Source organism: Bos indicus, chromosome 28, assembly GCF_029378745.1.
Source record: "Bos indicus isolate NIAB-ARS_2022 breed Sahiwal x Tharparkar chromosome 28, NIAB-ARS_B.indTharparkar_mat_pri_1.0, whole genome shotgun sequence".
NCBI lineage: Eukaryota > Metazoa > Chordata > Mammalia > Artiodactyla > Bovidae > Bos > Bos indicus.
In genome coordinates this window covers 24,582,672-24,599,250 of record NC_091787.1, presented here as the reverse complement: position 1 = coordinate 24,599,250, position 16,579 = coordinate 24,582,672, and the positions used below count along the sequence as shown (strand labels likewise).

General features: G+C 33.9%; 1 protein-coding gene across 8 annotated transcripts in view; it reads left to right on the top strand.

Moving 5' to 3' along the window:
* The window catches only part of HERC4 (HECT and RLD domain containing E3 ubiquitin protein ligase 4), a 127,602-nt gene that overhangs the window by 33,424 nt on the left and 77,599 nt on the right, over nt 1-16,579 (top strand). For all 8 annotated transcript variants that reach the window (XM_070782134.1, XM_070782131.1, XM_070782133.1 and 5 more), the window contains exons 4-6: nt 4,307-4,383; nt 10,396-10,617; nt 11,719-11,810. In XM_070782134.1, the coding sequence (XP_070638235.1) occupies nt 4,307-4,383; nt 10,396-10,617; nt 11,719-11,810 (391 nt within the window). The remainder of the gene's footprint in view (nt 1-4,306; nt 4,384-10,395; nt 10,618-11,718; nt 11,811-16,579) is intronic.

Genomic DNA, 16,579 nt, shown 5'->3' with positions numbered 1-16,579 from the left:
TTTTATCAAATGTATATATATGTATATATGTGTGTGTATGTCTGTTAAAAAACTTAAAAAGTATACATTTGAAATATTTGTTTTGTTTTAGCATATTAAAATATTTTTTTCATCTTTAGTTTGATGCTTTATATTTGTTCTAGTAATGAGCTGTCTGTTGAGACTTTGGGATATGTCTCATTAATGTGTTTTCTTTAACCTGTAATCAAATTCTGCAAAACTCCCCAAACAAATTTCTTCCTTTTGTTTCTTCTGTAATAACAATTAAATAGCAAACACATTTCCCGTTATGCTTTTAGTGCCTCTTTAATGATGGTGCTGTTGGGAGAGAGAGTTTTTTCCTTAAGCTAAGTAAATTGAATTTTTTTAGTCATTTCAATTTTGATTTCTTTTAGAAAATGTTAATTTGCAGCCAAATGGCTGCTGGCTACAAAATGCAAAGCATTCATAGGAACAGAGTGATCTCACATTTGTCACATTCTCTACTGCCTTTATTTCCTTCCATAAGTAATTATTGTAGAATGGGATTTTTTATTTAAGATTTTTAAGAACTTTGTGTTTTTAGTATGAAAAGAGAGTTAGATATTAGGTTTTCTAAGTCCTTATTTTCAAAACCATGATTCACAACAAGGCTGTCTAGTTTCCAATATTTTTCACTCCACTGAATTTTCCTTTTTTTTTTTTTTTTTCTGTTCAGTTCTGGTCTAAGAGACAGTAATCCATAGATGCTTAGTAAAGAGAGAAAGATGAGAAAATTTTATTATGTGACAGTTTATTTGAAGGTTGCCCAATAATCCTGTTATTTGTAACTTTGCTCTTTTATGAACCTGAATGGGGACCTGTAAGAGATCTTAATTGAGTCCTTTGATTTAAACGTCTCTGTTTATGTATTTACTGAACGTCTTACTAGTTTTAAACTGTGTATAAGGGCATCTTTCCTGTTGAACTTTCTCAGTTTTTCATTGGGCTAATCTGATTTGGATCTGTTGTGACACACACATATGTATACATACATATAAATTTTTACTGGTACTTCATATTTTAAAGGGAAATTTAGTATTTCAGTACAGTAGGAGTATGTTTTTATGAAAGACCATTAGTGATTTTTTTGTTTTTAAGTCTTAACACCAAATCATTTTTTAGATCCAAACCTTTTTCTAGGTGCTTAGAAATGTCAGCCAGCTTTGTAACTTTCACATACGTTTTGAATAAAACATATGATAGGAGGAAACTCAGACATATGAATAGATTTTCTTGATTTAACTCAGTTTTGAAAGCATATTGCAGAGCGTTCCCGGGCTGTCCAGTGGTTAGGACTCTGCTTTCACCTGTAGGCCATGTTAGATCTCTGGTAGGGGAGCTAAGATCCTGCAAGCTGCATGGCATGGCCAAAAAGTATCTTACAATTTCTGCCTAATATTAGCATATGAAAGTACAGAGTATTTCAGATTAAAATGAAAATTAAAGAACATTTAATGGTAGGGGCTAGATCAGTTGTTAGCCTAAATTTTTCAAAATCAGCTATAAACTTTTCTCAGATGAATAAGAAAGTTGTGGCTTAATTGGGAAATAGAAAATTGTTGATTATGTTTTACTGGGAAATTTATTTTTAAAACCACTTTCTTGAGGTACATTTGGCATACAAAAAGTTTTATTTATTTAGTGTATACACCTTGATGATTTTCAAATTGGCAAAATATTTAATGCTTTAGTTCCTCAAATTCTTGATTTCATACTAAATTCTTGATTATATTCAAACTTATCACTGTTTCTTGTTAATGGTTTTTAAAGAATTTTACCTTTTCAGACAAATTGGAAGTGCCTGGTTTCTGCCGTATTGCCACTGTACATTAAGTTGGAAAAATGTAACAATACAACAGTACACGTATTCAACAATTTATGTTTTGACTTCAAGGCTTCTCAAGGGAGGGGTGTATGAATCTTATTTCCAGGTTTATGCACTGTTTTCTTAAAATTTCAAACGTCTTTCAAAATTCAGTGAAGAAATAATTCCTTTACAATGAATAATTTTAGCGATGTGGCCATTTAAAAATGTTTGACAAGAACTCTAAACTTTAGGGAGTTAAATTTAAAAGTATTTATAAAATATTTACCCTAGACATCCGAAATTTTGATTTTCTTTTCATAGTTCTTATTAATTAGGAATCTTCATATACATGTGTAAATATATTTTTATTTACAAAATTTCTTTTCTTTTGACTTTCCTATTGATTTGAATCCTTTTAAAAATTGAAAACTGAAAAACATTTACATTATCTTTTTTACTCATTGAGGATTATATTTGATGAATTCTATAAAACTTTGTTTCATTAAGAATTTTCTGATTTGTCTCTTCAGGAAAAATGCACCATGGTAAAATTGCTTTACTATTCATATATATATAAAACAGTATTTTTGTTTCTTTTTTAAATTCCCAAAAGCTAAAAAAAATAAAAAGCAAACCCTCTTCTCTTTCCCACCTCCACTCCCCCATCTTCAGTGTATTACATCTCCATAGAGACAAAAGCAGAGATTTCTTTCCTTTGAAACAGTAATTCCACAGAAGAACATCTTCACTTCTCTCAAGCAGACACAACTAAAAAATTCATCCTATATTCTAAGCTGCATGATAATATTTTGGTAATGAGAATCACTTGAGTGTAAATTGCTGTGTAAATTTAGAAGTTTTGGGGGCAAACTTTATGAATAGTTTAATATTAAAGCCTCAAAGAAGTTACAGATTCACTTATCCTCAAACAATGGACACTTGACATACTTTTTGTTTCCTCATACATTTTGCCAGGCACTGTGGTAGGTGCTTGGGATTCCATGGGTATAAGATAATATACAGAGCTTATTGTTTAGCAGAGTATACTAGTAATAATTAAATGACTAAGTATTCCAGTATTTTATAGAGATAAATGCTGTGAAGGAGAAAACAGCGTGCTGTTAGAATGTAGAATTTGAAAAGATTTTACTTAGTCTTGCAAATTGGGCTTGATGCCAGGAACAGTTTTTTTTTTAAAACCATTTAATACCGTTCACTATTCAATGTATGATGTACGTAATATGCATAAGCAATAACAGTAAATGTTTAATAACTTCACAGTTGTAAATATCCATGTATTTTTTTATTCCTGGTTTTGCTTTGCCAGTGTATATATAGCCTTTTGCTATATTTGAAAATCTGAAAATATGTTGGACCCTGTTAACTTGTTGGATTCTGCTAAATGGTAGCAGTACAACTCTCAAGTTTTGTAGTTAAGAACATAAATCCACTAAATAAATTATTTTTAATACAACAATATGGAATTAGAGTAACTCTCCTTTTTCCCGCTCAAAATTTGGTTTGCTGAAGCTGCCTCCCGAAAATCATGGGTATCGACACTCTGGTCAGAACTTGCTCCGGACTCTCATATGGCAGAATCAGGTCAGGTGGCAGTATCAGGTAAAGGGAAATAAGAAACATACTGTATTTTCCCACCCCCTTTTTTTCTTGAAAATGTTAATTCAGGAAAAACAGAATGACCAGGTGAAGGTGAACTACATAAAACCTGGGATGATTCATGCACAGAGTTACTTGATTTTTATGTTTTAACACAGCCTTTAGAGTTACATTGCAGTTAAGGAAAAATCAGAAATTGGCGGGAAAAGAAGCTAAAAAAATGTAAGGCAGAAACATGAGATGGCAGAAATATGACCTCACACATCAGTGATCATAGATATGAATTAAGTTTCTGTAGTAAAGAATTTAAATACATTTAATATCATTGATTTAGATGCAAAGGAGAAGAAAGATAGTCCAAAAGGAATAGGTTTCATAATTTGTGAATTGGTAGCATCACATGATAGGAATCCCTACTGGTTCTTAAGGAACCTGATGGAGGAGAGCATTTACTAAACTGGGCCAGATACACCAATTTTTGACAAATTAGATCATGTACATTTGTCTTAGAAATATATTACCAAGTTTCATATTTTAAGTTAAAGTTTTTTCAAATTTTGATAATAAAAACATACGAAAGCACTGAAGTATGAGCATAGATTACTGTGCTTAAATATTGTCCTTTCAAAGTGTTTTCTCATCACACCTCATAATTTTTCATACTTAGATTTTGTTTACTGATTTTAGTGTAAATTTTTTATAAATTGGGCTTGTGTAAAAAAAGCATAAACTGCTAGGTCACAACTAGTAAGGAACTGCTGGTAAGGAAACTCTTTGCACATAGTAGGTGGTCAATAAATAGCATTCAGGATTCATTTATTAAACGGAATTAACTAATCCTGATCTCTTCTTCTTTTCTAGAAATATTAAAAGTTTGTCGGATATCCAGATAGTACAGGTTGCTTGTGGTTACTATCATTCACTTGCACTTTCTAAAGGTAAGCATTGCTTCTATTTTCTTTTGCCTTTTCAGCTTTCTTATTTAAAGACGAAATTCCTTCAACTTCATCCTTATTAAACATTGCCCCGGTTCTTCTTTATCCTTTTCATTTCTGTATACATTTTAGAATTAGTTTGGCAGTTTTCATAGACACTTATTAAACTATTGGGATTTTGTTTGGGATTGCACATTGTCTCTAAATCGAATTGAGGAAAATCTTTGTAATACTGAGTTTTTCAGTTCTTCAACTGGTGATATCAGAGAAGGCAATGGCAACCCACTCCAGTACTCTTGCCTGGAAAATCCCATGGATGCAGGAGCCTGGTAGGCTGCAGTCCACGGGGTCGCTAAGAGTCAGACACGCCTGAGCGACTTCAGTTTCACTTTTCACTTTCATGCATTGGAGAAGGAAATGGCAGCCCACTCCAGTGTTCTTGCCTGGAGAATCCCAGGGACGGGGGAGCCTGGTGGGCTGCCGTCTATGGGGTCGCACAGAGTCAGACACGACTGAGGTGACTTAGCAGCAGCAACTGGTGGTATGTTCCCATTCATTTTAATCTCCTTTTAATTTGTCTCAGGAATATTTTGTTCTTTTCTGTGGAGAGATCTTACATACATTTTGTTAGATTTTCCCATAGATATTTGATGTTTTTTGTTATTCTGAATGGTGTCATTCTCAAATCATTTTTTGCAAGAATATAGACATGACATTGATTTTTTGCATCTGATTGTTCTTTAGCTTGCTGAACATTATTCCTTCATAGCTGGGGTAGTTTATACTTGCCCAATTTCATTTGATCTCACAGATAAACTTTTTATGACTAGAAACAGAAAGTCATCTAAGCATCCTGGTACCTTCACTTATTTCTTTTGACTTCTCCCTATGCTTGCTAACGATTATGAGTTCGTAGAGAACCTGCCATATATATTTATTTTTTTATAGTTTTAAAATTTTGTTTATTTATTTTTGTCTTTGCTGGGACTTTGTTTCTCTGCACAGGCTTTCTACTCTCTAGGTGTGGTGCGCAGGCTTCTCATTGTGGTGTGGCTTCTCTTATTGCAGAGTGCAGGCTCTAGGGCAAGGGCTTCAGTGGTTGCAGCCTGTGAGCTCATTAATTGTGGCTCCCAGGCTCTAAAGCACAGCTTAGTAGTTGTGGCACACAGGCTTAGTTGCTCTGGGGCATGTGGAATCTTCCCAGATCAGGGATCGAACCCATGTCTCCTCTGTTGGCAGGCAGATTCTTTACCACTGAGCCAGCACACATGCACCAGGGAAGCCCCATGTATTTGTTGTTACATCATTTATAAAAGTAAGTTTCAGTGGCTTTATTATTATTAGTTTAAATTTATTAAATGCCTTGTGAGGCCTACTGCGAATGAAACAGTAGACTAGAACTATAGGGAAATACCAATAAATTAAGAGACAGTTTTAGGGACCATGTGATCTAATAGAAGAGGCAGATGTACAAATATTATAATTGAGGCAGAAAAAATATATACTATTTTTGGTCAAGGTAAAAGTAAAATACTGTGGGAATAAGGGAAAAAGTGTAGTTTGACAATAGAATTGGTAACAGTCATATTTGCTACAAGTCTTGAAAGATGAATATAATTCAGAATTGGAGACCTGTTGAGAAGCAGCTAGGGGGAAATGTTAAGGATTGGCTAAAGTAATAATAGTACTAGTGAGAGCATAGAAGGAAAGTATTTTGTGTATTTGTGTATCAGCGTATAATTTTACGTGGGTATTTTCAGAGCATGGGAGACATTTTTATACTTAAATAGTGGTTGAAGTAAAAACAAATCTGTTACAAAGGGCCCTATGTGCCGTGTTAAGGGATTTGGGTTTATTCCATCTAAGAAATAAAATGAGGGGTCGGGCTGGCATCCCTGTATTTTTTGATGTTACCTGTCAACTTCTCTTTTGGTACTTTGGTAGATAAATTCAAGATAAATTTAAACCCAAAGGCTTTACTGATGAGGACAGTTTTTCTATCTTGACAAGTATTCTTTTGCCTTATTCAGCTTCATGTTTTAGCAGTGTCTTATTCATTTAGTGAAAAACAAATTTTTGGGGTGGGGAGCAGATCACTCAGTATGAAATAGGCACAGTGGTAAGCAGTATAGTACTAGCCTTTATGGTGGTTGTTTAGTTGCTGAGTTGTATCCAACTGTTTTGTGACCCTGTGAACTGTAGCCCACCAAGCTCCTCTAGCCATGGGTTTCCCAGGCAAGAAAACTGGAATGGGTAGTCATTTCCTTCTCCAGGGAATCTTCCTGACCCAGGGATCAAAGCCTTGTCTCCTGCATTTGGCAGGTGAATTCTTTACCATTGAGTCACCCTTAGGGACTAGCGTAGCCCTTATGGTTCAGTCATACAGATAACAGTATAGTCATATAGTACAAAAGAAGACTGTAAAGAAAAAGGTTTGGGATACTTAGATCCCGTAATACGGGGATTGAACTTAATTTTGGAGATTAAGGAAGAGAGAATAGAAGTAAATTAGACAAGAGTGAGGGGAAGGTTTAGGCAGAGTGTGTGAGACAAAAAGTGTGTAAGAAACTGGCTTTGGAAAATATGAAGGAAGGTGAGTATGGCCAAAGTATAGTAAGTGAGGGAAGAGATTGGTGTGAAATGAGCTCAGAAACATAGGTAGATTTTGTAGAACCTTATAAGCCTTGTTAAAAATATTTATCCCAAGAGTTGTGAGAAGGCACTGACAAATTTTTCTCAGGTGAGCAACATTTCAGATCTATGTTTTTTTAAAAAAAATCAGCTCATTTGAGTTTCATTATGAAATAAACACATGAACATATAAATTTATGGAATAATTAATTTGAAACTTATCCAGACCACTATTATGGTGTCTACCATATATCAGATCTACATTTTTATATCTCTGTATATACAAATGTCTGCTAGTTAATGTCCATAGAGTATTTCTGCAAGTGCATATCAGCAGTTGGTAAGAGTGCTTGTCTTTTGGAAGAGGAACTGGTGATCTAGTTTGGAGAGAAACTTAGTAAGTATGTACTATTATGGTATGAATTTTTAAAAATCACTTATTAGTATGTCAATTATTAGTGCCATTTATTTTATAAAAATAAGTAAAAGATGTTTAGAGTTGTAAAAAAAAAATGTAGCAATGGGTGAGCAAATGTGGTTAAATAGAGAGAACTAGAGATCTCTTAAAGAAAATTAGAGATACGAAGGGAACATTTCATGGAAAGATGGGCACAATAAAGGACAGAAATGATAAGGACCTAACAGAAGCAAATGGAGAACGCAATGGCACCCACTCCAGTACTCTTGCCTGGAAAATCCCATGGACCGAGGAGCCTGGTAGGCTGCAATCCATTGGGTTGCTAAGGATCGGACACGACTGAGCGACTTCACTTTCACTTTTCACTTTCATGCATTGGAGAAGGAAATGGCAACCCACTCCAGTGTTATTGCCTGGAGAATCCCAGGGACGGGAGAGCCTGGTGAGATGCCGTCTATGGGGTCGCACAGAGTCAGACACGACTGAAGCAACTTAGCAGCAGCAGCAGCAGCAACAGAAGCAGAAGATATTAAGAAGAAGTGACAAGAATACACAGAAGAATTGTACAAAAAAGATGTTCACAACCCAGATAATCACGATGGTGTGATCACTCACCTAGAGCCAGACATCCTGGAATGTGAAGTCAAGTGGGCCTTAGGAAGCATCACTATGAACAAAGCTAGTGGAGGTGATGGAATTCCAGTTGAGCTGTTTCAAATCCTGAAAGATGACACTGTGCAAGTGCTTCACTCAGTATGCCAGCAAATTTAGAAAACTCAGCAGTGGCCACAGGACTGGAAAAGATCAGTTTTCATTCCAATCCCTAAGAAAGGCGATGCCAAAGAATGCTCAAACTACCGCACAATTTCAGTCATCTCACATGCTAGTAAAGTAATGCTCAAAATTCTCCAAGCCAGGCTTCAGCAATATGTGAACCGTGAACTTCCTGATGTTCAAGCTGGTTTTAGAAAAGGCAGAGGAACCAGAGATCAAATTGCCAACATCCGCTGGATCATGGAAAAAGCAAGAGAGTTCCAGAAAAACATCTATTTCTGCTTTATTGACTATGCCAAAGCCTTTGACTATGTGGATCACAATAAACTGTGGAAAATTCTGAAAGAGATGGGAATACCAGACCACCTGACCTGCCTCTTGAGAAACTTGTATGCAGGTCAGGAAGCAATAGTTAAAACTGGACATGGAACAACAGACTAGTTCCAAATAGGAAAAGGAGTATGTCAAGGCTGTATATTGTCACCCTGCTTATTTAACTTATATGCAGAGTACATCATGAGAAACGCTGGGCTGGAGGAAGCACCAGCTGGAATCAAGATTGCCGGGAGAAATATCAATAGCCTCAGATATGCAGATGACACCACCCTTGTGGCAGAAAGTGAAGAGGAACTAAAAAACCTCTTGATGAAAGTGAAAGAGGAGAGTGAAAAAGTTGGCTTAAAGCTCAGCATTCAGAAAACGAAGATCATGGCATCCGGTCCCATCACTTCATGGGAAATAGATGGGGAAACAGTGGAAACAGTGTCAGACTTTATTTTTTGGGCTCCAAAATCATTGCAGATGGTGATTACAGCCATGAAATTCAAAGATGCTTACTCCTTGCAAGGAAAGTTATGACTAACCTAGACAGCATATTCAAAAGCAGAGACATTACTTTGCCAACAAAGGTCCATCTAGTCAAGGCTATGGTTTTTCCTGTGGTCATGTATGGATTTGAGAGTTGGAGTATAAAGAAAGCTGAGTGCTGAAGAATTGATACTTTTGAACTGTGGAGTTGGAGAAGACTCTTGAGAGTCCCTTGGACTGTGAGGAGATCCAACCAGTCCATCCTAAAGGAGATCAGTCCTGGGTGTTCATTGGAAGGACTGATGTTGAAGCTAAAACTCCAGTACTTTGGCCACCTGATGCGAAGAGCTGACTCATTTGAAAAGACCCTGGTGCTGGGAAAGATTGAGGGCAGGAGGAGAAGGGGACGACAGAGGATGAGATGGCTGGATGGCATCATTGACTCAATGGATGTGGGTTTGGGCAGACTCCGGGAGTTGGTGATGGACAGGGAGGCCTGGTGTGCTGCGATTGATGGGGTTGCAAAGAGTCGGAGACAACTGAGCAACTGAACTGAACTGAGAACTATTATAAAGAACCTGTTGAAATGGGTAGGTGTGGATCTATTAGCCATATTTTTCTTTAGAAAGAAAACAGTATATGACTTGATTGATAGGTGATTAATTAATAAAAACCTGTATGTAAGGTAAAAGAAGAGGGGAATATGAAGGATGACTCCTTATGTTTATGACTTGTGCTGCTGAATCAGTTAAGATGGTTATTTACTGAAAATGAGGAACATTAGGAAGAGATCCAGGTATGGGAGGTAGGAAGGGGATTGTGAATTGAGTTTAGGGCATGCTGAACTGGAAGTACCTTTCAAATATCGAAGTATAGCTGTCAGATAATCTATTGGATACATGGATTTATTGCTCAGAGGAGAGATGTAGGGTAGTGATAAATTTTGAAGGTGTTTAGCATGTAATTGATAACTGAAGCCTTGAGCTTAAATGAGTCCCTCTTGGAAGAAATCATATAATAAAAATGAGACCTGAGGAATATTAAAAAGGTGGTACTTTCTTAGGAACATCAGGAAATGAGATCACCCTCAGTTATGTGACTTACCCCATTCATTAGTAAAGTAAGTTGAACTAAATCTCTAAAGGAACATCAGGAAATGAGATTACCCTCAGTTGTGTGACTTACCCTATTCATTAGTAAAGTGAGTCAAAGTAAAACTCTACTAATATGGATTGTTCTAGATAGTATCGTATAAGAAATAATTGTAAGGAGGAATATGTATTTTCATCCAGTGTAAGGAAGAATGTCCCAAAATAACTGATGATTTTCAAATGGAATTTTTTTGTGTGTGAGAAAAATAGTAATTTATGATTTTTGTTTTACAGCAAGTGAAGTCTTCTGTTGGGGACAGAATAAATATGGCCAATTGGGTTTAGGCATTGACTGTAAAAAGCAAGCTTCACCACAGCTGATTAAGTCTTTACTTGGAATCCCTTTCATGCAAATTGCGGCTGGAGGAGCCCATAGTTTTGTACTCACCCTTTCTGGAGCTATCTTTGGATGGGGACGCAACAAATTTGGTCAACTAGGTCTTAATGATGAAAATGGTAGGTTTGCAATTTTTATAGATACACTTTTAAAAAGAGATGATTTTTTTGAGATGAATTAGTGATTCTTAGTGTCAGAGAGAAGTATACACAAATCTTCCTTGGGATTGAAGTGGGGATGGAGAGATTAGTTTAAAAATTCCACCTTATAATATTTTTAGGAGATTGTGGGAAGGCCAAAAATAGTATTTTATTCTAAAATAAAATGGAGAAAGTATATCTGGACAAAAATCTTCATTGTTGAATGATGACTAAAAGAAAATTTAGAAAAACATTTCTTCAGATGGGTAACCACATTATCAGCTACCATCAGTTGAAAAAAGTTGTAAAATTATCCTGAAAAGTAAAACAAAGTATTCATCTATTTGAGTATTTCAAAGAAATATTTATATCTGAGTCATTTAATTAATCTGTTAATGGTGATGCTAATGTCTTACAAATAAACTTTTTGAATTTTAAAAAATTATAACTACTTAAAATTAGGATCTTGGGAACTGATTTTTCATAGCTGCATTAGGTTTAATGCCAATATTTGAAATACAAAGACTGATTTAATAAAGTTCAACATAATTATAATGAGTTAGACAAAAGTGAGTTGTTGATCTATAACAACTGGAAATGATAACATAATACTCTTAGAATTTAAAAGTATTTTGTTCTGCATAAGAAAACTGTGTCAATTTATGGTATTTATTATATGTTTCCTGTTATAAAACATCAGAAAGTATAGTTTTAGGTTTCAAAGTAGGATGCTATGAGCTTAATTATCATGAGGTAGATATAAAGAATGATGTATGTGTATTAGAAGCAGTCAAAAAGCTTTGAAATTCCTTGATTCCTGAGTGTAGATTGGCATTGAGGCAGATTAGAATTTAAATTCCCCTTTTTAGACCTTTCTTTTATCACTGTAGTAGGAATAGAAAGGCTTGGCAACCCAACTTAGCCTTTTACTACAGAATTATTGAATTGTTAAAATGGTTTAATTATCACTGTCTTCCACCATTGGGAAAGCTGTAGAGAAACACATTGTAGAAGAGTTTTAATTTTAAAAATACTGTTCGTTAATACATTCGTTAACTGTTCTCTTATTGAAATTTTCAGATAGGTATGTTCCTAATTTACTAAAGTCACTAAGAACTCAGAAAATAGTTTATATTTGTTGTGGAGAAGATCATACTGCTGCACTAACCAAGGTATTGTACTCTTGTAAAACCTTTTTATTAATATTTATGTAGTTATTTTTGTAATTAGTGAATATTTTAATGCTTTGTGTATTGAAACCTTGAGAGTTACTGATGTCTAAAAAATAATTTATCTTGAAAAAGGGACTTAGGTTATCATCTGTTCTCAAAAACAGTTTATCTTATATTTCAACTGTTTTATGTTACGAAATGTGAATTGTGATCTGCTGTTTGTGTGGTGATGATATATATTGTTGAGTTTTACAACTTAATATTAAATACTGCTTGAATAATATTGTGAATGAAATAATTTCTTTTTAGTGTGTCAGGCTTACTGTGCTTTGTGTATCAATCTTACTTATATTGCATAACTCTGCCCAATTTTAATTTAGCTTCTATGTGGCTTATAAGTATAACAAGTAACAGAGGAGACTGAATTCCTCTATTATCCCTAGGCCAAGAATCAGTATTATGCAAGAAGTTATAATGAGCTTTCATCACCGTCTTGCTAATGGTTTTAACTCTGACCTCTCACTTCCTTGAATATGTACCAGTTCAGTATCAGTACTGTATAATTCTCTAGCAATTAGAAGTAAAATGAAAATAGGCTAACCTTTACCAGTAGTGTTATTTATTATGTTAACATAAAGGAACTAGCAAATTATCATTGACTGAATTAGAGATTAATATTTTTGCATTTTTATCTTTCTTTATCCTGCATAGTAGATAAAATTGTCAAGAAAAAGTTACTTCTCATCAGATTTGTAAAAATTCTACACATTTACTACCCGGCCCCCCCCACTGGATATTTCAAAATAAGAATTATTCTCAGTCCTTATCAAATACAGTGTACTAAAGATACTTAAAAAAAAATATTATAATGACCAATTACAAAAGTTAATTTTTAGAAAAATTTTATTGTACTTGCTTTGGAATAAGGAAGTTTTATTATCTCTGCTAATCTTATTACCATATTTTATTGATTTAAAAAAAAGTTCAAATTACAGATGTAATCACTGTTGGCAAGTTATAAATTTTAGTGATTCTCTTCTGTCATTGATACTTAGAAGAAATAAGCTGTGTTGAACATAATAGTAAATATTTTGTATAATATTATTCTTGAGGATTAACTTTGTGGTAGAAATATTCATATGTTAATGCTTTTCAAATTCATCTTTTCAGATAAGCTCTCTTCTTATTTTCCCAAGATTTCTAAGTCTTTATATCTGTTGAGTTTTTTTTTAATGTGAATTCTATTAATCTTCTGTATTTTTCTCTCAAAACTTATCACTGGAATTTTTGGTATATATTATTTTCAGCAAAATTAGATAGTTTTAACTATTTCAAAAGTAAGATTTTTTTAGTTTTCCTTGTTGAAAGTTAAAATATAGTTGTGTATCAGTGCCTTTTGCTTTTCTGCAAGAACTTCTTGAAGATAGATTAGGATTACTTTACAAAGCAGTTTAGAACTTCTTGAAGATAGATTAGGATTACTTTATAAAGCAGTTTAGAACTTATTGAAGATAGATTAGGATTACTTTACAAAGCAGTTTAGAACTTCTTGAAGATAGATTAGGATTATTTTACAAAGCAGTGTAGATTAGGATTACTTTACAAAGCAGTTTCCTTGTGCAAAACAAATAGGAAAAATTAAAAAAACCTTCCAAAATTTAAAAACAGAATAAATAGACATGCATGTTAATGGATATGAAGACACTACCATAAAGATGTCAATTTTTTTCAAGTTCTTTTATAAATTCACTATGCAGATTACATGTACATGTACCTTTTGACTTATCTGTCCCTTAGCAATTTTAAGAATCTATTCCAAAGATACAAAATTATGTATACACAAGGCCGTTTGCTGTGGTAATATTTTAATAACAAAAGAATAGAAGAAATCCAAATACCTAACAGTAACAGCCTAATTGAATAAACTGTGGTAATTCCACTGCGTGTAGTGTCATGCCCTGTAAAACAGAATGAGGAAGATCTCTATTTTGTTGTAGAGTGATTTTCAGGATATATTACCATTAAGGAAAAAGAAGATACATGTTATTTATATTTGAAAAGAATAGGTAGACCATATGAGCCTTGCCTTATGTTTTGACTTTGAAACCTAGAAACTCTTATACATAATTAAAAAGCTAACTTACATTTGTATATTAAAACAGTTCTACAAAATTACTAGTGGTACAACTGCAGAAGATTTCTTTTAGGTCATTTTAAAGTATAGTATTTTGTTGTGCATCACTAGTGGGAAATAGCCTAAAGATAAATCGAATTCACAAAGAGCCTCTTAAACTGCATTCTGTTGTCTTATTGTTATTAGGAAAATTAGTAGTTATTTTCACTATACTGCATATAGAATAGGATAAAGCAAATAAGTATTTATTTTATTGTCATTAGAAACCATGATTTTCAGCTTAAGAGAAAAGACATATAAAATGGTAGCAATCAAATTAAAAGTAATCTTTGCTTTGACTCAAAAGTATCAGTGTGAATTCTTACTTTTCTCCTTCTAAAATAAATTTGTTGGTTTGCTATGACCACTGAAAGATCTGAGATATAAGTAAATATGTGCAATCTAGAAGCAATGAATATTCTTTGATTGTTGTAGATTCTGTACTAAAAAGAACCAAGGCTTCTTAGAAAAGAGTTTGATCTCATATCTGGAACCAAAAAAGTATGAAAATAGCCTTGGGTATTTTGTGTTACAAAAAAGCAGAGACTACTAAGATCATGGCAGAAGGACAACTTGAAGAAGTGTATTCAGTGGTCAAAAAAAGGAAATATCTTTAATAAGTGGAAATATACCAATTATAAGAAATCTATGACTTCATAATGATCCTCTTTTTACCCAAATCAATACAAAACAAACTTCATTGCTTATCCTTGGAAGTTGCTGGAACAACTCATTTTTCTAAAAATTAGTAAATGAGAAAAGCATTTTTATTGTATTTCATGACGGCTTAATAGCTGATGAGTTAAGTTTTCTATAGAAAAATTTCAACTAATTTAGAAGAAATATTTTTTAATACTCATTTTATACTCCTTAATGAAGTGTTGAATCTAGACAAAGATCAGCATTAAGCTTAATGGGACTAGATAAGGCTGAAACGTACTGTCCCACTTATTTTTAATGTTAACAGTCAGACATATGATTATTGACATGCCAAGATACAAAGATTCATAAGATACTACTATCAATAATTATATATTAACAAATTTATCAGGTAACCTAGATGAAATGAGTACATATTGGGAACATACAAACTACCAAAACTGAATCAAAACTGTTTACCAAAGGAAACAAAATCAGAATATGCCTCTAAAGAGTAAGGAGATTATAATCAAAAGTCTCCCAAGAATGAAAAGCCCAGGATCAGATATCTTTACTAGTGAATTCTATTATTTGAAAAATAATTAATACCAGTCCATCTCAAACTCCTATGAAAAATAGAAGAGGAGGGAACACTTTCAAACTTACTTTAAAAGTCCAGCATCATCCTGATATCAAAGCCACACAAAGTCACTGCAAGGAAAGAAAGTTACAAGCCAACATCCTTGATGAATGTAGATGCAGAACTACTCAATACTAGCAAACTAAATTCAGTAGCACATTCAGATGATTATATATCCAGTGATCAAGTGGGATTTATCCCTGAGATGCAAGGATGGTTTATCATTCGGAAGTCAGTGTTATACACCACATTAATAGAATGAAGGATAAAAATTATATGATCATCTCAGTAGATGTAGGAAAAGCATTTGACAGAGTTCAGCATCCTTTAATGATAAAGACTATACAAAGGGAGTATGGAGGGAACATGCCTCAACATTATAAAGGCCAAATCTACCACTGATATAATAATTAATGGTGAAAAGTTTGAAAAGTGAAAATTTAAAAGTTTTTCCTTGGGGATCAGGGACAAAACAGGATGCCCACTTTCACTACTGCTCTTTAAGATAGAATTGGAAGGGGAGTTCCATGGGAGTCTAGTGGTTGGAACTCCATGCTTCCTCTGTGGGAGGATATGGGTTCCATCTCTGGTTGGGGAACTAAGATCCCGCATGCTGCATGGCCAAAAAAAAAAGTACTTGAAGTCCTAGCCATAGCAATTAGTCATGAGAAACATTAAAGACATTCAAGTTAGCAAGGAAAAAGTAAAATTGTCTCTGCAGATGACTTGATACTATAAAGAGAAAACCCTAAAGACTCCTTGAAACATCTTGTTAGAACCAATAAATGAATTTAGTGACATTGCAAGATACAAATTAACATTTAAAGTGGGTTGTGTTTTTATACACTAACGAACTAAAAAGAGAGAAGCAGCAGCCCCAGTTACAGTAGCATTAAAAACAATGTAATGCTTAGGAATAAAGGTAGACCAAACAGAGGAAAGACCTGTACACTGATAACTATATGACATCAATGAAAGAAATTGAAGAAGACAGAAATAAATGGAAAGATTTCTCGTGTTCTTGGATTTGAAGAACAAATATTGTTAAAATGTCTGTACTACTCAAAGTGATCTACAATGTAATCCATTTCAAATTCGAGCGGCAGTTTTCACAGAAATGGAACAATCTTAAAATTCATACAGAACCATGAAAGACCCAGAATAGCCAAAGCAATCTTGAGAAAGAGCAGTGAAGTAGAGGCATCGTGGTTCCTGATTTGAAGCTATATTACAAAGCTATGGTAACCAAAACTGCATGATAGTGGTGTAAAAGCAAGCACATATATTAATACCAATGAAACAGAATCAATTCAGTTC